The 24603-nt window shown below is 40.2% G+C and overlaps 1 protein-coding gene across 3 annotated transcripts in view; it reads right to left on the reverse strand.

The window, feature by feature from the left end:
- Nucleotides 1–6471: 6471 nt before the first annotated feature.
- MAPK9 (mitogen-activated protein kinase 9) overlaps nt 6472–24603 on the reverse strand; it is a 69318-nt gene continuing 51186 nt past the window's right edge. The window contains exons 7-12 of one of the 3 annotated variants that reach the window (XM_012558696.2): nt 24450–24521; nt 19486–19668; nt 16553–16677; nt 14932–14995; nt 11312–11383; nt 6472–9711 (exon numbers count right to left, since the gene is read on the reverse strand). In XM_012558696.2, the coding sequence (XP_012414150.1) occupies nt 9695–9711; nt 11312–11383; nt 14932–14995; nt 16553–16677; nt 19486–19668; nt 24450–24521 (533 nt within the window). In that variant the 3' untranslated portion in view covers nt 6472–9694. The remainder of the gene's footprint in view (nt 9712–11311; nt 11384–14931; nt 14996–16552; nt 16678–19485; nt 19669–24449; nt 24522–24603) is intronic. The other 2 variants (XM_023741454.1, XM_004387162.2) reach the window with 2 other exon arrangements.

Here is a 24603-nt window from a genome sequence, read left to right on the forward strand (position 1 = left end):
ACCAACTGGAAGAGATCCACATTTATGCCCATTCAAAGAAAGGTGATCAAACAGAATGCGGAATTTATCGAAGGATATCATTAATATCACACACAAGTAAAATTTTACTGAAGATCATTCAAAAGTGGTCGGTGCAATACATCAACAGGGAACTGCCAGAAATTCAGGCCGGATTCAGAAGAGGACATGGAACCAGGGATATCATTGCTGATGTCAGACGGATCCTGGCTGGAAGCAGAGAATATCAGAAAGATGTTTACCTGTGTTTTATTGACTATGCAAAGGCATTTGACCGTGTCGATCATAACAAATTATGGATAACATTGTGAAGACTGGGAATTCCACAACACTTCATTGTGCTCATGAGGAACCTAATATAGACCAAGAGGCAGTCATTCAAATAGAACAAGCGGATACTGCGTGGTTTAAAATCAGGGAAGGTGTGTGTCAGGGGTGTATCCTTTTGCTATACTTATTCAATATGTATGCTGAGTAAATAATCCCAGAAGCTGGACTGTAAGAAGAAGAATGGGGCATCAGGATTGGAGGAAGACTCATTAACAACCTGCGATATCAGATGACACAACCTTGCTTGCTGAAAGTGAAGAGGACTTGAAACATTTACTGATGAAGATCAAAGACTGCAGAATGGATTATACCTCAACATAAAGAAAACAAAAATCCTCACAGCTGGACCAATAAGCAACATCATAATAAACAGAGAAAATATTGAAGTTATCAAGGACTTCATTTTACTTGGATCCACAATCAACGCCCATGGAAGTAGCAGTCAAGAAATCAAACGACCCATTACACTGGGCAAATCTGCTGCAAAAAACCTCTTTAAAGTGTTAAAAAGCAAAGATGTCACTTTGAGGACTAAGGTTAGCCTGACCCAAGCCATGGTATTTTCAACTGCCTCATATGCATGCAAAAGCTGGACAATGAATAAGGAAGACCAGAGAAGTATTGACGTCTTGAATTACAGTGTTGACAAAGAATATTGAATATACCATGGACTGCCAAAAGAATGAACAAATCTGTCTTGGGAGAAGTACAGCCAGAATCCTCCTTAGAAGCGAGGATGGCAAGACTTTGTTTCATGTACTTTGGACATGTTATCAGGAGGGACTAGTCCCTGGAGAAGGACATCATACTTGGTAAAGTGGAGGGTCACTGAAAAAGAGGAAGACCGTCAATGAGATAGAATGACACAGTGGCTGCAAGAATGGGCTCAAACATAGCAACAACTGTGAGGATGGTGCAGGACTGGGCAGTGTTTCGTTCTGTTACACATAGGGTTACTATGAGTCAGAACCAACTCAACGGCACCTAACAACAATACATGGTATCACCTGAGGTAGCTATTCAACCAATACCCTCCTTTGAACACTGGCAGCTAAAGGGGAAGAACAAGGCAGTGGCCCTACCTTTCAGTCAGGAGTGGCACCTCAGGGCCACCAAGCAGCCTGCCTGGTAGAAGGAAGCTCTACCCAACAGTGCCAGCAAGTGACATCAAAGGAATGGATAAAAAAACAAAAAAACCAAAACCCATTGCCGTCCAGTCAATTCTGACTCATAGCGACCCTATAAGGAAATCACTTTCTCCCCTAAATCCTCATGAAATTAGTGATCATGGCAATGTTTACCAACTGAGGTGTTAACCCTCAAAGGAAGCCCATATGGGTGACTTTCTAGTCACAAGGATGAAAATCTAACCATATGATGGAGAATCAGACTGTCATCGTCCTGACCCAGGGGCCAATTTTATTATTTAGCATATTAAAGATATGAAATGTCTTCTGTGTGATTTAGAAGATTTACCACATAAATGTACCATAACCAAAATCCGTAAGTGAATCTGTGAAACCTTTAGATATTTAATTCTATCAAACACTGGAGATGGGATCGGGTCAACGCCATCTCATGGAAGCAGCCACATGAAGCTAGAGGTGCACATTCCACAGGGCAGTCTGCCTGGAATAGTCCACAGGTGGTGTCATAGGGATTAGGAGAGACCTAAGGATCTGACAGCCAGAACACAGATGCTGTAAAAGCACTGGATCCTGCCTGGACACACCAGTCAGCTGTACAGGATGCTTTGTGCACACTGGGGGAATCTCTAGGCCTAGGTGAAAGCATGTGGAATGTATGGAAAGTTGGAGACCATTAACTGAAAGAAGCAGGTTATAAAATGCATGTACAGTGTTAACCTAATTTTGGCAAAAAGAAAAAAAAAAATATATGTCCATAAAAATATCTGAGACACAATGTGTTAACAGTGGTCATCTTTGGACAGGGCAACATGGTGTGTTTAGTTTCTCATTCTTGATTATAGCTTCTCTTCAATACACATATACTGCTTTTTTAATTTAAAAAGATAGCAGATGGAAGGCAAGGAGGTGGAGAAAGTGAATGTAAGCTGCTCTTCCTTTCTGTTGTGAAGGGAGCAACAGGAGGTGCTGTCGCAGGGGAAGATTAACCAGTAAGCAAGGTACACATGGGCTTGTGTTACTTATTAATCGATAGTGCACAATTTCACATGGTTTTTACCGTATCTTTGATGTGCCTCAAGGCTCTGTGCTGCCGATTTGAAGCTGTTAGTCCCCACCGGGTTGAATTTTCTGTCACTCCTAAAACTGACAGATGTCACAAGCTGGTTGGAGAGAACTCTTATGAAGGATGACAGAATCAGGATTAACTGTGACATCACAGAATCCAGTAATTTTTGTTGACTACAAGTTCAGAGTGTGACATGGCTGTTAAAGCTAAGGCCACTTGAGGCTGCGTTAATTACAGGGGTGAGCAAATAAGGAGGCCGCACTGCTCAGGTGGCATCTGGACCATTATGTCCAGTCCTGGCCCCATGGTGTAAGGGTGCAGCTGACAAATGAGCACCCGAGATGGTAAGGCTCTGGAGGTGTTTTCATGAGAAGGTGGGAAGAACTTTGAGTGTAGCCTAGAGAAGGGAAGACTGGGTGGTTACTTTTCTGACGTATTAAAAGATGACTCATAAAGATGGGTTGGACTTGCTCTGTTTCACCCAAAGGAAAGGACTGGGACCCAGGGGTGGAAATTCAATCTAAGAAAGAATTTTCTAACAGTTGAAACTACAAAAAATTCCATGGAAAGGGAACTCCCTTCATTTAAACCAACTGAGCAGAGGCTGGGTGACCAGTTGTAAGGAACTCTTCAGGCTGATTTCTATCCTGAATGGGGGTAGGAACTAGAACCTCTTCTGTCCATTCCCACCCTCTATGAAATCTAATTCAATAAATGAAATTAATTTTTACAGCACTGTCTTAGTCATCTAGTGCTGCTATAACAGAAATACCACAAGGAGATGGCTTTAACAAAGAGAAGTTTATTCTCTCACAGTCCAGTAGGCTAGAAGTCCAAATTCAGGGCACTGGCTCCAGGCTCCCTCTGTTGGCTCTGCAGGAAGGTCCTTGTCATTAGTCTTCCCTTGGTCTGGCTGCATCTCAGTGCAGGAACCTCAGGTCCAAAGAATGTGCTCTGTTCCCAGTACTGCTTTCTTGGTGGTATGAGGTTCCCATGTCTCTCTGCTTGCTTCTCTCTTTCATATCTCAAAAGAGACTGGCTTAAGATACTATCTAATCTTGTAGATCTCATCAATATAACTGCCACTAATCCATCTCATCACATCATAGTGACAGGATTTACATCACATAGGGAAATCACATCAGATGACGAAACGGTAGACAATCATACAATACTGGGAATCATGACCTAGCCAAATTGAGATATTTTGGGGGCACACAATTCAATCCATGACAAGTATGTTTATAAAAACTATAGGAAAATCACAGGGAAGTTTTGTGGAGGGGAGAAGAAAATATTATTGGAGAATCAACAATTTAAAATAGATATTTAAGTGAAAGGCAGTATCATTTCAGTCAACCAAAGCTTAGCACAAAAACTTTTTTTCCCTTTGTTAGATTCTTTTATTTTTGTTGTTGTAGTTTAAGTGAAAGTTTCAATTCAAGTTAGTCTCTCATACAAAAATTTATACATACATTGTTATGTGACCCTAATTGCTCTCCCTATATTGTGACAGCACACTCCTCCTTTCCAACCCTCACTCCCCGTGTCCATTCAACCAGCTTCTAACCCTCTCTGCCTTCTCATCTCACCTCCGGACAGAAGCTGCCCATTTAGTCTCATGTATCTACTTGAGCTAAAAAGCTCACTCTTCACAAGTATCATTTTATGTGCCACAGTCCAGACCAATCTTTGTCTGAAGAGTTGGCGTTGGGAATTGTTTTAGTTCTGGGTTGACAGAGAGAGTCTGGGGGCCATGCTTTCTGGGGTTCCTCTAGTCTCAGTCAGACCACTAAGTCTGGTCTTTTTACTAGAATTTGAGTTCTGCATCCCATCCTTCGCCTGCTCCATCAGGGACTCTCTGTTGTGTTCCCTGTCAGGGTGGTCATTGGTGGTAGCCGGGCACCATCCAGTTCTGGTCTCAGGCTGATGAAGTCTCTATGTGGCCCTTTCTGTAAAAACTACCTCTTTAAAATTAAGAGATGCAGCATTTAATTACACTTGTGTTTCCATGAAGTCTCTACTATAAGCTGTAGCTACAGTACATACTTTCTAGTTTTGCACTTAAGTTCCATGAGGAAGGAATGATGAAAACGGCCTATTTTACTGGAACTAAGTCTTTTTGACACCAAATAAGAATACTGATTAGTGCTGGGGCTCAGAGTGAAGACTTAAGATTTCCCTACTCAAATCCATGATCTGTGTGCCAAGGTGTCAGAGCTACCGAGAGCAGGAAGGTGAGCAGAATGCTCCAGCAGGCTCTGCTCCCCTCTAAGAACATGTAGCATACGTGGAGAAAGGGATCTTCACATGGTATCCACTGTGGTCCGTGATTCCCCTGAAAGTCTGGCAAATTCTGTGCTCATGGTATTTTTCTAGGGAGAGGAACACAGTTTTCATCAGATTCTCAAAGGTGTTTATAACCAAAAGGGAGTGAAGAGTGAGATCTGCAAGAACACGCGGTGGGCAGCACGCAGAGAGGAGCAACCTTCCACTCCCTTTTCTGATGCAGGCTGGTGCTCTCCTCTCTGCCACTGCAGTCCCTCACTGCTGTATCGTCGGGGTGGGGGGGATCACACTAGATGATTTTTAGTTTCCCTTCCTACTCTAAAATACCATGACAAAGAAATGTCGGTAGCACATACTCTTGCTCACAATGATACCTCAGTCCTCAAAGCCTTAGTCTTTCCATTCATGAAGGAGCGGGTGGCCCCAGGACCTGAGTCCACAGTGTGTGACACGTTCCCAATAGCTGTGACAGTTGTATCCCCCTTAAATCCTGGATGTGGGCACATACAGCTTCGATGGAGATGTGACCAACCATTCTGGCATTGTTATGACTGATTGTTATCAACTTTTCTGATTAAAAACAAACAATATCAAATGACTGCCTTATTGTGTCAAAGGTAACCTTATGCTTAAATTCATATGAAAAGCCACAGAATTTGGGGGGCAACATTAAGTAGCTGATTATAGAGTTATTTTGAAATATTAAGTCTCACTTCTCCCCAGAAAACCACACCCACAAGTATCATTTCAGTCAATAAGTAAAAAGTATTTTAGTACTGTCTACACTGGAAGTGGGGAGGAAGGTAAGACAGAGAGAAATGAAACCCAGTATCAAATGTTTTCCTTCTCTAGAGACCTTTTAAAATAAGCTTAATACTCTGGATATCGGGATCTAGAATGATTCCAGTCCTCCTTTTAAGCAGAGAAAAGAAATTGAGCCACTCCTATGATTTTAAGTATCAAACATCCTAAGGTGCTTCAAAACCAGAAAGGAAATGAAAGTGGTTGATCCCACGCATAAAACCAGAAGCACCACGAAGGCTTTTAAGTAATTCAAGTGAAGGCTAATTGGTGGATTCTCCTGAGCACCCCGTGTGAGCAAAAATTTACACTAATACCTTCAATATTTAATTTTGTACTTGTACATTTTTGAAGTCAAAATTTACTGTCATTGTTTATGAAAAATTAGATTCAGGGATTTGCAGAGTATTCTCAGTAGTAGAATAACAGAGAAATGCTTTTTCCTTTCAATTTGAAAACATTTGCTGTTATGAATTGAATTGTGTCCCCCCCAAAATATGTGTTGTAAATCCTAACTCTATGCCTGTGGTTATAATCCCATTTGGGAATGGGTTGTCTTTGTTATGTTAATGAGGCAGGACTAGTGTGGGGTGTATCTTGAATCAATCTCTTTTGAGATATAAAAGAGATTAAACCAGCAAGCGAGAGAAGCAGAGATGGGGGAATAGAGATGCTAAGCCACATGAAGACTGCCAGGAGCAGAGGCTAAAAGAGACAAGGACTTCCCTGGGAGCTGTCAGAGACAGAAAGCCTTCCCCTGGAGCTGCCACCCTGAATTTGGACTTCTAGCCCCCCAAATTGTGAAAAAATAAATTTCTGTTTGTTAAAGCCATCCACTCGTGGTGTATCTGTTATAGCAGCACTAGATAACTAAGACACTTGCTAATGTTGATTCAAAACACGACACTCCAACATCTACCAGTGTTCATCTTACAACTGTAATCAGAGACGGTGATGTAAAAACATACAGTCAAGTGTCACTTAAAAACACGCAAAAATTGGACATGCTATACATTTCTCTTTTAAAATGTAGTCTGTATTATTTTCACCAATCAAAACACACATAATATATTTTATTATAAAAACTTAGGCAATGTTACTTTTGAGATATGTAATCTGATAGGCCACGCCTGGATTTACTACCAGTATGAAATACTGGAGAAGTTATTGTAAATCAACCAGACAAACTCATCCACAGTTATCATGATATACAAAGCATTAAATCCTGCTTAAACCAGAACCCATTCAGTGTCTCAACTACCGCTTCTGGGTATCAGCCAGGAGTCCTGCAGAGGGCTTTCTCCTTCTAGCCCTGGGCTCTGAACATCAGCTAAGCCCTGTTTCCTGTCTTCTCCATGACCAAAGCTGAGTCACCTCTTGAGCAGTGTTTCTAAACTGCTCTCATATTCTGTTAGGACTCTGTCTGCTCTCTGGAACTTGCACTTGAAATCAGGACCCGACACAGAGGAGGCAGTCATTTCCTTTGTGACTGAAAACTAAGCCAATAAACAAAACGAACCTAGCCCAAACTCCAGGATAATAATAAATTACCTGGTTTATAAAAATACATGTCTAAAATAGTTACTTCCAGGGTTGTGTACAATATAAATTACAAAAATAAAATAGAAAAGATGAAAAAGTTGAGCACATTTTTCAATTATTTATCCAACATCAGCTTTTGTCCATGGAGATCAATTTGAAACCATCTGCGCTGCACCAGGACCATGGCAACTCTAGGCTCAAGAGGGAAAATGCTGGGACAGGGTGAGGTATTTCTATGCAGACAGGTTGTCTCCAGCCCTGTAGCCTTTCCCAGGTGCACTCACCTCTCCTTGATGGAAGATGGTTGTGGCAGGAAACCTGTCCCTATCATCACAGCTTCATCTGTGACAACAGGCCCACTGAACGGAACAGATGGACAAGTGAGCAGAAAGCCGATCTGTGGGCACTTCACTCCATTTATGAATGTCTTGGGGCAATAGGACCCTGATGTACCCTCAGAACCAGGGTGCTGCATTTACACAGCTTTCAGGGCAGATCATGAAGTTTAAAAAAATCTCCCCTTTCTTTGTTTTTCCTTTTAAAGACAGATTTAGTAAAGTCTTTTAAAAGAAAATATGCTAGAAAGAAGGCCATTCTAAGATGTTTATATATGCATAGTGATATCTTCCTTAATTATACCATCAGGCCACCAAGGCCAAAATAATCCCAAACCACCTAAGAGGCGTTTCTGCCTCAATCCAAGTTAGTATTTCCATTTTTTACTAGAACGTGTCTAATGGTACAATATAAAACTATTTCTCATTTCAATATTAATTTTGTTTATCAAGGATTCTAGCTTCCAGTGACAAAACCAACCGATAAGATACAACTGGTACAGAGAGAATCATATATTTTAGATAACATTTACAATAAACTTTCTTATCAAAATTCCTCCTCAGAATACATTCTACAGAATGTTGAACAAATAGTGTCCAAAATAATTAAACACAAGATATGAATCGGTAACAAAGCAAGATCAAAGGAAAAACATAAGCACACGTAGCTGAAATGTGATCACTGTAACTCCATTTCTGCAATGACATTTAAATACTCAGTATCTTCATGACTTGTAAATAATTTACATATCAAAAAGTCTGAAAGTATCAATTTCAGGTGAGCAGTTTTAAATCATAAAACAGTCCACGGTTAACCACTACTCTTCAGGGTCCTTCGTCCCTCTCCCTCTGAAGAATTTTCCTAGACCACTCACAGCTTTCCCTTAGGGACAGGAAATGCCTCCACAAATGGGAAACAAGGACAAACAAGCATTCCAAATCAGCCTTGCTTCCTAAAATGGACTAAAAGGGAATTTATATCTAACCTGGTTTCTCTCAGAAGAGAAATAAAACTGAGTCATGATGCTGTGTTAGAAAAGGGAAATGCTGCCTTGTCCACTCATGTATTTTGCCTTAAATGATGTAAGGTAAGTAAAGGACCCAGTCCAGTCTCTGTCTCAGAGTCAGCACTTAGCAAATGGCTGCGATCATCTGCAGTGGTTATTTTGCAAAATTCTACTCTAGGATTCAAGAATCTATTTGCCATCATATTATTGAGATGGAGTGTTATGTGCCTAATAAAGAAGGTAAAGTAGATAGGATTTTAAATGTGTACATGTCTTCAGCAGTACAAAACTTAAAATTTTATCATGCGGTAAAGCTGAATTTACAAATCATCCCAAATCAAGACAATCTAGAGGGAAAAAAAAGAGTACATATATGTGTCTTGGTTTTAGCAGTGATAATTCTCAGCCCAAACATCACAAATTAAAGAAAAGTTATATTTTTATTTATTGAATAGATATTCCTTTTTGTCTGAAATACAAAAGAGAGGAAATGATTACACCATAAAAGAGGGTAAGATAATATGATGATGGCCAATTAATACACACAAATCTATTTTTTCTGGACAGACATCAAATTATTTAAGATGATGAAGAGATAAGTCTAGAAGGAGCACTACCTGGAAGATTATTTGGCATTTAAATACCGATTTCCAAAGTGCTAGATGGGCAAGATCAAGCAAGCATTTGTGGTCACATGCATGTAAGTCCCAACAGATACTGATGATGAGAAATTGTCACTACTATCACCAAACAACTGTAAAAGAATTAATCTATTCTAATTGCTCACCTGAAATGATCTTGAACAAAATGTCTAAAACTGTGGCTTGTACTTTTTTTCTTCAGACATAATCTGCTTCGTTTTATAATCTAAGCAGGCAATCTAGTAGAACTGAGTAAGGGAAAGGCATTGTGTTTCTTACATGCAGAACATGGAGCTCCTCTATTTGGTTCCATCAACTCCGAAGCATTGCAGGCCCATGGAAGTGAGAGTTCCTTCACTGACGATAAGTCTGCTATTTCTGACTTATCATCGACAACCTTCCAGGGGTCCTGTTGAGGCATCGAGGCTGCTGTCGGTATCTGAGGCCAGTGTCTGCTCAGTGGACATGGATGAAATGTCGTTGATAGATGATGACTGAGAAGGAGTAGCGTTGCTACTTACTGCTGCATCTGTGCTAAGAAAACCAAATATCATAAAATCTGAGGTACCACAGTGCTGCAATTCCAGGCACTGAGACTTAAGGCCATTTCTCAGCTCTGTCCTTCTGCAGTCTCCCAATCCTAATTATTAGTATAAACAAGTAGTTAGTCAGCTGTGCATTTTTAACTTTTTCTTTAGGCCGTGAATCCTCAATAGTCCTGTCTCTTTCTCTACAATATTCTCCTCTTCTTCCCAAGGGCTAAACATCATATATGTAGTCATGCATAATCATGTTAACTACTCAAGAAATATCTAATGATTTCAAAAAGACAGCAAAAGAAAATTGTTGACTTTATCCTACAACTACCAGTATCACAAAAGACGGAAGCCCAAATAAGATTCAAGTCTCATCAGACATTTCAATTACAATCATAAACACCACGTCTAAGGAAAAAAAGCATCAACCTTCAAAGAAATCTTCTGCAATAAAAACAGCTTCCAAAACAAGGACCGTGTATCAAAGAGAAGAAAAATTCAGTGGCTCCTTGATCATTTTATTTTTGTTTTATGAATCCAGGAAACTGACACTTTAATCTTTTAAGGCAAATGAAATTCTATTTCCTACTATACATATTTTAGCCTGGTCTGAGCAAAAACAAATTATCTAGGCTCTCAGAGATCAGAGTCTGCAGTCTGAAATCTGGTTAGTTAAAAACAAGCACCTAAATTCTCACTGAGGTTATACAATTTCTAGACACTTAACACTTAGGTCATGTTGAAAATAAAATTCAAAAATAAGACGTAAGTAGTGTAATCTACACTTTCTTGTGTGTGTTTTTCAGAAAGAGTGGGAGTGAGAAAATGAAGATAATTAAGAGCTCTATTTAGTAAATGGGTAGACAACTACAGACAAAAGTTAACATCACTAATATTATAACCCCTTGCTATGCAGTTGATTCGGAGTCATAGCAACCCTATACTATAATTATAAAAAGGAGCCCTGGTGGTGCAGTGTTTAAGTGCTCGGCTGCTAATCAAAAGGTCGGTGGTTCAAACCCACCAGCTGCTCTGAAGGAGAAAGATGTGGCAGTCTGCTTCCATAAAGATTAACAGCCTTGGAAACCCTATGGGGCAGTTCTACTCTGTCTTATAGGGTTGCTACGAGTTGGAATTGACTCGACGGCAGGGGGTAATATAACGTTATCTAGTTTTTGTCAGGCTTCTGTCACTAGATAAATCAAGTAGAAAAACAGGAGAATTGCATGACCAACTTTCTAAAAAGACACGAAACTCCATTTTACCTAGATTTGCTTTAATTGTTCTTTTTTAACTTGGTGGGGCCAGTACAGAGAGAGTCATGTACACATCTGTAAATGGAGCTAACAGCATTTGTTGTGGAAATGAAACAGTGTTTATAATGCAATTAGTTTGGAACCTGGCACATCAGTAAAATGTTAGCTGCTGCCACTGTGAGACCACCAGGGCACCAAAAACAGGGAGACTATTTCACACAAGGGGCTTCCAAATCCCATGCAGGTCAAACTGGCATTTAACACACTGCTGCCATTTATAAAACTTGAATAGAATAGAGAAAGAAAAATATTGAACAATCAAACAATTAAGCAATCACTAACCTGAAGGCTGATCTTTTACAACGCCATTCTTGCTTCTTTCTTCCCAATCCATTACTTCTTTGTAAATCAGCTCTTCAAATAAAAACGCAAGTTACAATGCTTCATCAGTTTTTTTATATCTGTAAAATCTGCTTCCCACTCAACTGTGGCCACTCTAAGGGCACTGCACTGTGTACTTTCAATCGTGACACACAGTCAATCCAGTTACACAGTCTACCTGGATCCAAAACATCCAAACAGCCAAAAACGTAGGCGGTTTTAAAAAGTGGAGGAGGAGGTGGGAAAATAACTAGATAGTAGACACATGCTAACTTTGTTTTTTTTTTTTGTTGTTTTTTCAAATTGTGCTTTAGATGAAGGTTTACAGAGCAAATTAGTTTCTCATTAAACAATTAATACATATATTGTTTTGTGACACTGGTTGCCAACCCCACGAGGTGTCAACACTCTCCCCTTCTTGACCTCGGGTTCCCTATCATCAGCTTTCCTGTCCCTCCTGCCTTCTCGTCCTTGCCCCTGGATGGTGTGCCCATTTAAATCTCATTTTGTTTTATGGGCCTGTCTAATCTTTGGCTGAAGGGTGAACCTCAGGAGTACTTCAGTACTGAGTTAAAAGGGTGTCTGGGGGACACACTCTCAGGGTTTCTCTAGTCTCTGTCAGACCAGTAAGTCTGGTTTTTTTTTGTGGGTTTGAATTTTGTTCTACATTTTTCTCCAGCTCTGTCTGGGACCCTCTCTTGTGATCCCTGTCAGAGCAGTCAGTGGTGGTAGCCAGGCACCATCTAGTTGTGCTGGACTCAGTCTGGTGGAGGCTGTAGTAGTTGTGGTCCATTAGTCCTCTGGACTAATCTTTCCCTTGTGTCTTTGGTTTTCTTCATTCTCCCTTGCTCTAGACAGGGTGGGACCAGTGGAGTATGTGAGATGGCTGTTCATAAGCTTTTAAGACCCCAGATGCTATTCACCAAAGTAGGCTGTACAATATTTTCTTTATAAACTATGTTATGCCAATTGAGCTAGATGTCCCTCGAGACCATGGTCTCCAGCCCTCAGCTCAGTAATGCCATCCCTCAGGGAATTTGGATGTTATCTATGAAGCTTCCATGACCTTGCCTTGGTCAAGTGACACATGCTTGGTCAAGTGACACAACATGGGGGAAGTCGGCACAACATAACCAAGGCAAAGGAGGACACTGAAAGGTATACAAGAGTAAAAGGCAACAATGGCAAATACTATTACATATAGAGCCCTCGTGGCAGAGCAGTTAAGAGCTACGGTGAGCTACGGCTGCTAACTAAAAGGCTGGCAGTTTGAATCCACCAGCTGCTCCCTGGAAACCCTATGGGGCAGTTCTACTCTGTCCTATAGGGTCGCTATGAGTCAAAATTGATTCGACGGCAATGGGTTTATTAATATACAATCCTGCAACGAGAGTATAACAACAAACAATAATGTACAAGTGGACACATAGGTAGTTATGTAAGCTGAACAAGGGTGGGAGAGCGTATGCAAGGACACCCATGTGCATTTATAGGGTTGGCAGCAGATATTCCTAGATATATATTTATACATGCTGCAAATATACCCGTGTATGTGATAGAGTGCACAAGAGGCACAGTCATGAAAATCTCCTAGCCATAATCAAACACCTCCTGGGACTGAGATACTGGGCTTGAGGGCTAGCGACCACAGTATCGGGGGACACCTAGGTCAACTGGCATAAAATAGTCCATAAAGACAATGTTCTACATCCTACTTTGTTGATTAGCAACTGGGTCTTAAAAGCTTGTGAGCAGCCAGCTCTGGGTCTCCTTCCATCTGGGGCAAAGAAAAGTGAAGAAAATCAAAGACTTAAGGAAACAATTAGTCCAGAGGACTAATGGACCACATGAACCACAGCCTCCACTAACCTGAGACCAGAAGAACTAGATGGTGCCCGGCTACCACCATTGATCGCTCTGACCAGGATCACAGTAGAAGGTACCAGATAGAGTGGGAGAAAAGGTAGAACAAAATACAAACTCATAAAAAAGATGAGACTTACTGGTCTGGTAGAACCCTCGAGACTGTGGCCCATTGATACCCTTCTAACTTAGAATTGAAGCTACTCCTGGAGATCACCTTTTAGCCACATAAAAGACAGGCCTATGAAGTGAACAATAACATCTGGGAGGAACATGCTTCTTAGAACAATCAACTATACGAGACCAAAAGGGCAGCAAAACTGGGCAAACAGAAATGAGGAACCCAAGGTGGAAATGGGGAGAGTGCTGACACGCTGTGGGATTGCAACCAATGTCACAGAACAATCTGTGTATAAATTGTTGAATGGGAAACTAATTTGCTCTGTAAACTTTCACCTAAACCACAATAAAGTATTATGTTTAAAAAAGTATAGTAAGTAAAAAATCCAATTTAACAAATGAAAAAGAAAGAGGGAGAGCTAGCGTGAGTATTGTTAAAGTCCTTGATGTTCCCACCTCCATTCTCACGTTTTCCCCATCATTACTAGTAGTTCTCTAGATGTAACTGGCATCCTCTTGTGGGTTATAAGCCCCTCTTGACTGTGTAGAAATGAATCCAAATACCTAAGTCTTTTCCTCAACTTTCATTTTTAAGAAAAACTAATTAGCTACTAAGTTATCAGAGGTTCCTCAAATTTTAATAATCATGAACTAAAACCAGATCTTGCAAGCAGGTACTAGGGCTAAGAGCAACATCTTGCCATGTAGCATGGCTGCTGGCAGTACCCTGAGTGTGTGCACACGTGTGTAAGAGGCACTCCTGGTACCCTGGGATGAGTGCACTGACCCTCAGTTTTGACTTGCACTGGTCACAGTGCAAGGTTCTCAATTGCTACTAATCTTGCCTTTTAATCAGCCTCTTCATTACCAGTTTACTCCGTTGTGGGTCATTTGGTTAATATTACAGTGGGTAATAACACCCATATGCATAGTTTTGATCTGCAATTTCCCACAAATTAGATTTTAAAACATATATACAACTACATTTCTTAAAAATACAAGTAGAAGCTCACTTGGTCCTCAGCCCTGGCTCCTCCATGTCTGCTTACACGGGAACTTTATAGGTTAACATGCAGCCTGTGGACTGGGGTTACTCAAGGCCCTGGGTGGTGCAAATGGTTAATGTGCTCAGTAGCTAACTGAAAGGTTGTCGGTTTGAGCCACCTAGAGGCTCCTGGGAAGAAAGGCCTGGTGATCTACTTCCGAAAAATCAGTCACTGAAAACCCTATGGAGGACAGTTCTATGCTGAAACACATGGGTTGCCATGAGTTGGAGTGAACTCAATGGCAACTGATTTATCAGGGTAATCATGATACAGTTACTGAGTTCAATTTGCCAATACTTGATAATGTAAAATGTATAAAAGCCCTTAATTTCCCCTTCTGAAACAAATAGTACACTATTCATACATGCTCCTCTCTAATTCTGCTATCTTCAAATTCTTTTTCTCCTCAAAAAGGGGAAGAGATAGGAAAAGTAGGCTGCAGGGTCTTCTGCCCCTCCCCTAAAAGGGCCACTGTCAAAAAGTTAAAAGCCTCTGCTTTACGGGATTACAGGAAATGTCATACATGAGCATCAAAACAATCACTGCCTTTACCTTTCCATTCTTCTATTGCATGTTCTCTTTCTTCCAACTGAGCATCATAAATTTGCGGTGGTGGCTAAAAATTAAATTACATGTAAAGTCAACAGCTCAAAAAATAACGAGGCATTCAAAAACAAAGATAAAATCACTTAGAAGACTTCTACTTATGACGTGGATTTAGCTTCATTCAGTATAGGGTGTATTAAAGACTTTTTTCATAAATGTGATAGCACATCAGTTTCAGAACCAAAATAATTAAGAAAAAAATTAACGAAAGAAATAGAGCTATTATGTTCCTCTTAATAATTATATGACTTTGAAACACTCTGGAAGATACCTGCCCAAATGCAATCAGAAAACTGATCATCACAGACCGGGTCCTAGACTGCCACCGTGCACTTGGCGCTGTGCCAGGAGCTCTGGGCAGCACCATCCTCTCCCAAAGTACATTTCAGGTTTACATTTACCCCAAACCTAATCCCAACTCAGAGATGGATCGCTCCAAAAGTCTGCTTATAAACCAGATGTTTGTAAATCAGATTATTTTCACATAGAACTATTTACAATGGTGGTCAAATCCACAGGCCAAGACATAACAGTGTGTTCCACTGATGGCATAAAGTAAGGATGTCACACTATCAGTATTTCGCTTACAACTAGAGATCACTCACACCAGCGTTTCCATGGAAGAGTGTACCTAAGCACCAAACTCAGAAGGGGAACTCGTCTGGCACAGGCAATGGGAGAGGCCCAGACGCCTTTGGGGAAGGATAAATGAACTTGTGATTTCCAGCAAGTCTCTTAACCTTTCTGATTAGGTGTTTTAGACTGGATGATGACGCAACCAAAGCCCCTGGCACAGTGTCAGGTACACAACAGGTGCTTAATAAAAGGCTGATATTATTATTACAGAGCCCTGGTGGCACAGTGGTTAAGAGATCAGCTGCTAACCAAAAGGTCAGCAGTTTGAAATCACCAGCCGCTCCTTGGAAACCCTATGAGGGCAGTTCTACTCTGTCCTATAGGGTCGTTATGAGTCAGAATCGACTTGATGGCAATGAGTTTGGTTTGGTTCTGGTTATTGTTATTACACACCAGCTTTTGCATAAATGAAGACAACTGCATCACCACTGTATAAGCATGTTCGCTCTAAGGTACTCTAAGCTAGAGCCCTAATAACTGTTGTTAGGTGTCACTGAGTTGCTTTCAACTCACAGTGACCATATGTACAACAGAACGAAATGTTGCCCGGTCCTGTGCTATCCTCACAATCACTGTTATGCTTGAGCCCACTGTTGTAGCCACTGTGTCAATCCATCTCATTGAGGGTCTTCCATTTTTTTGCTGACCTTCTACTTTACCAAGCATGTACATTGAAAAGGAATGCTGTCATGTTCATCAAAAAGAACATTTCAAAATCTATCCTGAAGTATAATGCTGATCCCAGTAGTAAGTACCCCCAAAAGGGGCTGTGGCCCAGGTCACGGACCACCCTGTGGCTTCTTTATAATCAGGAGCCCGTTTATATCTAGGACTTGTTTCCTTATTTAGCCATTCTGGATGAGCAGACAGAAGGTCCCAGGAAGTGTAAGCCCTGCTTCTACATACAAGCCTTTTCAAAACAGATACTTACTGCTTCTGCCTCAGTAGGGTCATACCACACAGTGATATACGGGTGACGTAAAGCTTCATCTACAGAGATTCGCTTATCGGGATCGATCACTAACATTTTTGACAACAAATCTCTGGCTTGACTTGCTAAGGGGAAAAACAAATATTAGATTAATAGACTACTGCTCTTAATTTGAAAACAATGGAAATCACACAGCACAAAACTAAATGTGACAACAGATACCTTTCAAATCAGGAAATGTAGAAAATTAACTTTGAAAAAATTTTTGAAAGGCTCAAGATCAACAGAGCCTTTTGCTTTAAGAAAAGTCAAGCAGCCACTTTTTCTCCTTTCGAATGGGGTTTTATGTCTCCAAGTCTGTGAGAGTAGGAAGAATAATGTGAGTAGGAGGGAGGGTCTCAGGCAGCCTCAGACCAGCGTCCAGACAGGGACCATTACTCAGAAATCTGGGCCAGGGAAAGGGGCAAGAGCTGAACTGGGTGGTGCTCTCCAGAGTTCAGGCATGAGGCGCAGGCGGGTACCTTACTTGATGTTACATCAAAATGAACTCAAAACAGAATTTCTAAACCACACGATAATCTCACATTCCTGCAGTACAAAATACTTTACAGATGCCTCTGCTTTGCCTGTGTAAGTGTTGACAATATACACTTAAAAAAAAACAAAAACTAGAGACTAGTAGTTGGGAAAAAAAACTAACAAGTTCAATAACTTAGTTAAATATGAGGCTCACTTAGGTTTTGGTAACTGAAGTTCACAACATGTACAGGCAAAGAAGAGATTGGGGTTTTTCTGATTAAGGCAGTTTCCATCGATGTCTGTAGAAATAAAATTTTTTTTTTTCCCCTAAGCAATCACATTTTTAGTAAAGGGCATAGGAGAAGGGGTTGGGAGAGAGGAACTTTTTTTTTTTTTTTAAATTGTGCTTTAGGTGAAAGTTTACAGAGCAAATTAGTTTCTCATTAAACAGTTAATACTCAAATTGTTCTGTGACACTGGTTGCCAACCTTGCGATGTGTCAACACTCTCCCCTTCTCCACCTCGGGTTCCCTGTTTCCATTTGTCCAGTTTTCCTGTCCCTTCCTGCCTTATCGTCTTTGCTTTTAGGGTGGTGTGCCCATTTAGTCTAGCATACATGACTGAACTACGAAGCACGTTCCTCATGTGTGTTAACTGTTTGCTCTATAAACCTGTCTAATCTTTGGCTGAAGTGTGAACCTCAGGAGTGACTTCAGTTCTGAGTTAAAGGGTGTCTGGGGCCATAGTCTCAGGGTTTCTCCAGTCTCTGTTGGACCAACAAGTCTTTTTTCTCTTTTGTGAATTTGAATTTTGCCCTACATTTTTTTCTCCCACTCTATCTGGGACCCTCTATTGCAATCCCTGCCGAGAGCAGTTGGTGGTGGTAACCTGGCACCATCTAGTTGTTCTGGGTTCAGTCTGGCAAAGGTTGTGGTCCATTAGTCCTTTGGACTAATCTTTCCCTTGTGTCTTTGGTTTTCTTCATTCTCCTTTGCTCCAGCTGGGATGGAACCAGTAGATGTATCTTAGATGGCCACTGGCAGACTTTAAAGACCCCAGAAGACACTACTCACCACAGTTGGATGTAGAACATTTTCTTTATAGACAATTTTATGTCAACTGAGCTAGATGTCCCCCAAGACCATGGTCCCCAGCCCTCGGCCCAATAGCTCGGTCCCTCAGGGAGTTTGAACGTGTCTGTGAAGCTTCTATGACTTTGCCCTCATCAGGGTGTGCTGACTTCCCCAGTATTGTGTACCGTCTTACCCTTCTCCAAAGTTACCACTTACCTACTAACTAGTTAAGTGTTTTTCTCTCCTGACTCCTCCCCTCCCTCGAAATCATTAAAGATTGTTTCTTTCTGTGTGGAAACATTTTCACGTGTTTTTAGAATAGTGGTCTCATACAATATTTGTCTGTTTATTATTGACTTATTTCACTCAGCATAATGCCCTCCAGATTCATTCATGTTGTCAGATGTTTCACAGATTCATCATTGTTTTTTATTGTTGTGCAGTATTCCATTGTGTGTATGTATCATAGTTTGTTTATCCATTCATCTGTTGATGGGCACTTAGGTGGTTTCCATCTTTTTGCTATCGTGAGTAATGCTGCAATGAACATGGGTGTGCATATGTCTATTCATATGATGGCTCTTATTTCTCTAGGATATATTGTTAGGAGTAGGATTTTTGGATCGTACGGTATTTCTATTTCTAGCTTTTTAAGGAAGCGTCATACGGTTTTCCAAAACGGTTGTACTATTTTGCATTCCCACCAGCAGTGCATAAGAATTCCAATCTTCTTGCAACCTCTCCAACATCTGTTATTTTCTGTTTTTTTGATTCACGCCAGTAATGTCAGTGTGAGATGGTATCTCATTGTAATTTTGATTTGCATTTCTCTAATAGCTAGTGATTGAGAGCATTTCCTCATGTGTCTGTTAGGTGCCTGAATGTCTTCTTTGGTGATGTGTCTGTTCGTATCCTTTGCCCATTTTTAAATTAGATTATTTATCTTTTTATTGTAGAGGTGCCGGATATGAGAGATGAACTTTTTGTTCAACTACTAAAATATGGTTTCTGACTTCAACTGGGCTAGAATTTATATTCAAGGGTTCTTCTTATCTGAAAGCTTTTTGAATTCTAATTGAATTCAAAAGTCAGACTGATTTGAACACTTTTACTTTTGCCAAAGGCTTCAGTTAAGCCATTTTATTGAGGACAAAACTTTTAGCTCTCTAAGCTTTCTCTCTAAAATGCCTTCATTTATCAAACTTCCAGACAGTAAAAAACTTTGAGAGTTTCAACTATTTTATCTCCCAATATTCACAGGTTTCAGAGTGCAAACATGAAAACGTAAAAGCTTCACCTGGATTATGGGAAAAAAAAAAACAAGAATAAAGGATATCTTACTTTTTATTTTATCTCGTTCAGATTCTGATGGGAATATCCAATCTGGAAAAAGTTCTTCAAATTTGACTCCAGGATACTTTGGTCTGTTTTCCACATAATTCCTCACAGTTGGCTGAAGTTTCTTCATGAAATCTGCTGATGGTGTTCCTAGCTGCTCAATAACTTTATTCCATTGATCAATATCTAAGGGGTCTCTTCAGGAAAATACAACTGAAATGCTTTATATCCATATTACTTGAAGTAGCATCACTCAAAGAAAACCTTAAATTATATTCATATCCATCACAAGTAATTACCTGGGCCAGCCACCCACCCCACACCCCCCGGGTTAGCAGAAGCATTTTGAAATAATATTCAAATAAAATTTGGGTTTCCAACTTTAGACTATTTTAAAAAACTTTTACACTCTGCATTTTTGTAAACTATGATCACAGTTTATTACAATCAACATACTGAGGTCTACAAATCTTTCCACTCTAGATCAAAATAAAGTTATCTTGTGATTAAAGAATACTTAAGTGCTTGGCTACTAACCTAAAGGTTGGTGCTTCGAACCTACCCAGCGGCTCTCCAGGAGAAAGACCTGGTGATCAATTTCCGTAAAGATTACAGCAAAGAAAACCCTATGGGGCAGTTCTACTCTGTCACATGGGGTCGCTATAAGTTGGAATCGATTTGACAGCAGCACCCAACAACAACACAACACAACTGATTAGATAAACATGAAACTAGAGAAACATTATATAAGTACCAAAGTAGTGAGGAATAGAATTTGCAGTTTTTGTAGCTGGGGAAACAAGGCCCTGTGAAGTGGGACAGGACAGGTATGAAGATGGTTAGTGCAGAGGCAGGACCACAGCCCTGGGCTCTTCTGATCCCTTCGCCTACTCGTTTCCCACTAGACCACATTCCTTCCCTGTAGCTGGGTTTAGACTGAGAAATAGCATCTTTGAAATGTCATTCTGTTTTGTTGTTGTTAGTTTCCAATGAGTAGATTGCAACTCATGGTTTTCAAGGTTGTGATCTTTTGGAAGCAGATCACCAGGCCTGTCCTCTGAGGCACCTCTGGGTGGGTTTGAACTGCCAACTTTTCAGCTAGTGGTTGAGCACTTAATCATTTGTGCCACTCAGGGACTTCTTCATTCTGTTTTACTTGGTATTAACAGCAACCATCACTGCAATACCTAGGTAATGCATTTTATCTTCTCTCAAAATATACGACCTGGGTTTTAGTCTCAATTGTGCCACTAAACACTCAAAAGGTGTTAGGGAAGTCAATTTCCCTTGGGTCACAACTTCCTTACTTGTAAACATAGACAATACCAGCGCAGCCCATTTCACTGTGTGGCTGTCAGGCTTCAGATAACATGTGTGGAACAGTGATTTTGAAACTGTAAACAACTGTACAAGAGGATACAAGCCAAGGGAAAAAAAAATCATGTAAATGGCAACTTTAAGAAGAGTGATCAGTTGAGCCATGTCTTAGAAAAATGAAACTGCATCCCTGTGAAATAACCGAGGGAACAGATACACGAGCTTAGTTCTTCCAAAAGGTTGTTTCTGCAAACCTGCTCGGGAAATGGGTTTCAGACATTTGAATCACTAGGGCATCTCCTTAACTCCTGTGTTTCATGCATACTGCTGAACCAGAATTACGCCTTAATTTTCTTACGTATTCATTAGCCAAAGGAGGAGAAAGATGTGGCAGTCTGCTTCCGTAAAGGTTTACGGCCTTGGAAACCCTATGGGACAGTTCTACTCTGCCCTACAGGGTCGCTATGAGTCTGAACTGACTTGATGGCAGTGGGTTTTTTTTTTTTTCATTTAGCCAAAATGTAAAAACAATTTCACCCTTTTCCTTCTCTCCTTATACTTCCTACAGCTTTCCCCCATCCTCACTCTTCTCTGCAAAAACTGAACCCATCTGATGAGAACGTCTGCAGACCCCCAGGAGTCTCTCCCACCCAGCAGCTGTATACCATTGACCACCGAGGGACCACCTGGGTCCCAGCTAAGCAAGCCCTGCTTGTCCTCTGGCCCACTAGAGGACAATGCTCCCACAGTGCCTTCTTGCTCCTACACCATGAACATTTTGCTCTCCACCGGAGCATTCACATCACCATTCAAACATGATGTCTTCTCTCATGCTAACACAGCCACTGCTCTCTTTTGACTCCATTTCCCCCTATTTCTTCCTCTCGGTTTGCAGTGAAACTCCTTTTAAAGAGTTGCCTATACTTGTATCTCTAATTCCTTGCCTCCCATTTCTCTCTTAAACATACTCGTACTGTACTGTCTCCCCTGCCATTCCATGAAAACTGCCAGTCACCTTCACATCACTAAATCCAATGGTCAGTTCTCAGCCTGTATCTTTTTTTGACTTGTCAACAAATGTGACTGCGTGTATCTTTCATCTCGTGGGCCCCAGGGCACCTTGCTCTCTTGGCCCACCTGCATCACTAAAAATGATTCTCAATTTCCTCCCCCTGTTCCTTCTCCCTCCACCACCCCAGGGGGCTCCATCCTTGGTTCGTTTCTCTTCTTTCTCCACAAACATTCACTACCAGTCCCAAGGTTTCAAATCCCATTGACAGAACAACAACCTCTCTCCTGAACTCCACTCTCAGTTTTCCTAACATGGCTCTGTGAAGGTTCTATCTGCAACACAGATGCAGAGTCAACCCCTTCTCATCACCTTCAGTGCTACCACCTGGGTGGGCCTCTCCACCTCAGCTGGAAAACCACAACAGCTCTGCACTGCCCCCTGCTACTACTCTTGCCCTAGATGGCAACCCTCAATACAGCAGCTGAGGGATTCTCTTAAAACGAAGTTAGACGAGGAGCCTAGAAGGTGCTCAATCAGTATCTGCTGAAGTAATGAGTAAAGGGTCATTTTTACAGACTAAAGAGGAGGTAGGAAGGAGAAAAATAACCCCAACATGCTTGGATGACCTTCTGGGTTGCGTATCTACATATACCACTGTCAGAAAACCCCACAGCCCTGAGGGGCAGACCACAGGACTCTCAATTTACAAACAGGGAAACCAAGGCTCAGAGAGGCCCAGAATTTCCCTAGAACACATAGCTACCATGTAGAGGAGTCAGAACTTGGTTGGGCTCAAGGTGGTCTGGCTAAAGCTTTTTCTTTCTCATTCTCACAGTAGGGACAGGAGTTCCTTTTGTACGCCTGGTCACAAATCTAAAGCCAATCTCTACGAACCTCAGACTGGTTTCCAGAATCTTTTTCTACACCAAGAATTTTAATATAATGTCTGAAAACACTGGCAAAATTTTCTTTGAAATACAATGTTAATCTCTGTGATTTTTTTTTTTTGAGAATAACATTAGATGACCTTACGTGTAAAACTATTAATTAATGACATTGCAAACTGCCAATATATAAAGGAGGAATTTTTATTACCTAATGATGTAATGAAAAATACATTTTTCATTTTTGTAGTTTTTGAAGAAAATACTTCTTAATTAGCAAAATAAGGAAAGGAACAAAATGCATGCAAACTGAGAAAAACTAAACAGATGTTTACCAGACACTTCTAGATAATTTATCTTTAGAAAACACCAACTTCTCCCTTTTTAATTGAGTTTACTAGCAAAATATCCCCCAAAAAACCCATTGCTGTTGACAATTCTGACTCATAGTGACCCTACAGGACAGAGTAGAACTGTCTCATAAGGTTTCCAAGGAACACAGCTGGTGGATTCAAACTGCCAACCTTTTGGTTAGCTTTTAACCACTGTGCCACCAGGGCTCCTAGAGGCAAAATAAAGACCTACTTATTCACAGCCTGAAACAGTGAATCTGAGATAAGGATATGAAAAACTGCTAGAAAATTTATTACAACAAAATAAAATGCTGTATTTCGCTTAATATATTATAAAATTTATGATGAGGAAAATGTAAAGAAAGATAAAATGATATGAGTAAAAGCTTTTCATTCCAAGTTGGTGTTGTGAAGGATCTGTAAGAAAACCGCCCTCATAAAATTATAAAAAACTAAAATTACTTTAACAAAATACATACAAAACACTGACTCCAGAGCTTGATTTCCTTTAAAAACAACCATCAGTCTGCCAATGGACAGAGACTACTTTAAGCTTTTATAACAAAAAACAAAACCAAAGACTAATGAAAATATTATGTAGTTAGAACACAAATGAAAAAAGGCATATGTGAAGAACCATGTTAGGGTTAAAAATATTAAAGATGGAAGAATGACTATTGGAGGACAGAAAGCTATTATAACTATTATATCATCTATTCTCCTTTACACTACATTAATATGATTTGCTGACCACAGTATAACTTAACCTTTTGCATTTTATATTTACTCAGACTTTTCTGATGTGCCACAAAATAGCCCTATAGATAAATTTCTATTAAATGTCAGCAGAATAACAAATATGAAAATTTAGCTTCTCACAAAATTTTCATTTAATACTTTTTACATAGGTCTTACATAATGTGCTTCAGTTCTTACTTCGAGGAAAAATATTTTAATGCATACTTACAACTAACAAAATAGTATATTAATTTAATCACACAGACATACTGGCCTATTAAATTTAGATCTCAACTTTCCTAGTTAAATTAATTTAATGAATTAAATAAACTGTATTTTTGTTTAAATATCAGACTACCAAAGAGTAAATAATTTCTTATATACGTCCAGCTAGTTTTCATAAAACTAAGAGCTCATTTAAATGGTTTAACTTAACTCTAAGCCTCAATAAAATCATCATATGTAGTCAAATAAAAAAGAAAATATAAAATTGAACCATTTGGCTTATGACACTAATTTAACAAACATAACAAAGACCCAATTAGAACCCAGTTTAGAATGATGACATTTTCCCTTTGCGCATTCATATAAGTAGTTAGAATCATTCTGCCTCTGGCATTTATGGAAAACATGGCTGGGGTTCAAGATCCCGGGGAAGGATACGATCAGTGCCTTGGAATATCACACAACCTTTCACCAGTTCTCCCATGATGCAACCCACTGACCAGATATCAACTGAAAATAAAATGAAATGAAAAATTATGAAGTGCATGAACAAAACAAAGGTGAAAAAAAGGAATTCTAACAGTGTACTAAA

This window comes from Trichechus manatus, unplaced genomic scaffold, assembly GCF_000243295.1.
Source record: "Trichechus manatus latirostris isolate Lorelei unplaced genomic scaffold, TriManLat1.0 scaffold00181, whole genome shotgun sequence".
In the NCBI taxonomy this organism is placed as follows: Eukaryota; Metazoa; Chordata; class Mammalia; order Sirenia; family Trichechidae; genus Trichechus; species Trichechus manatus.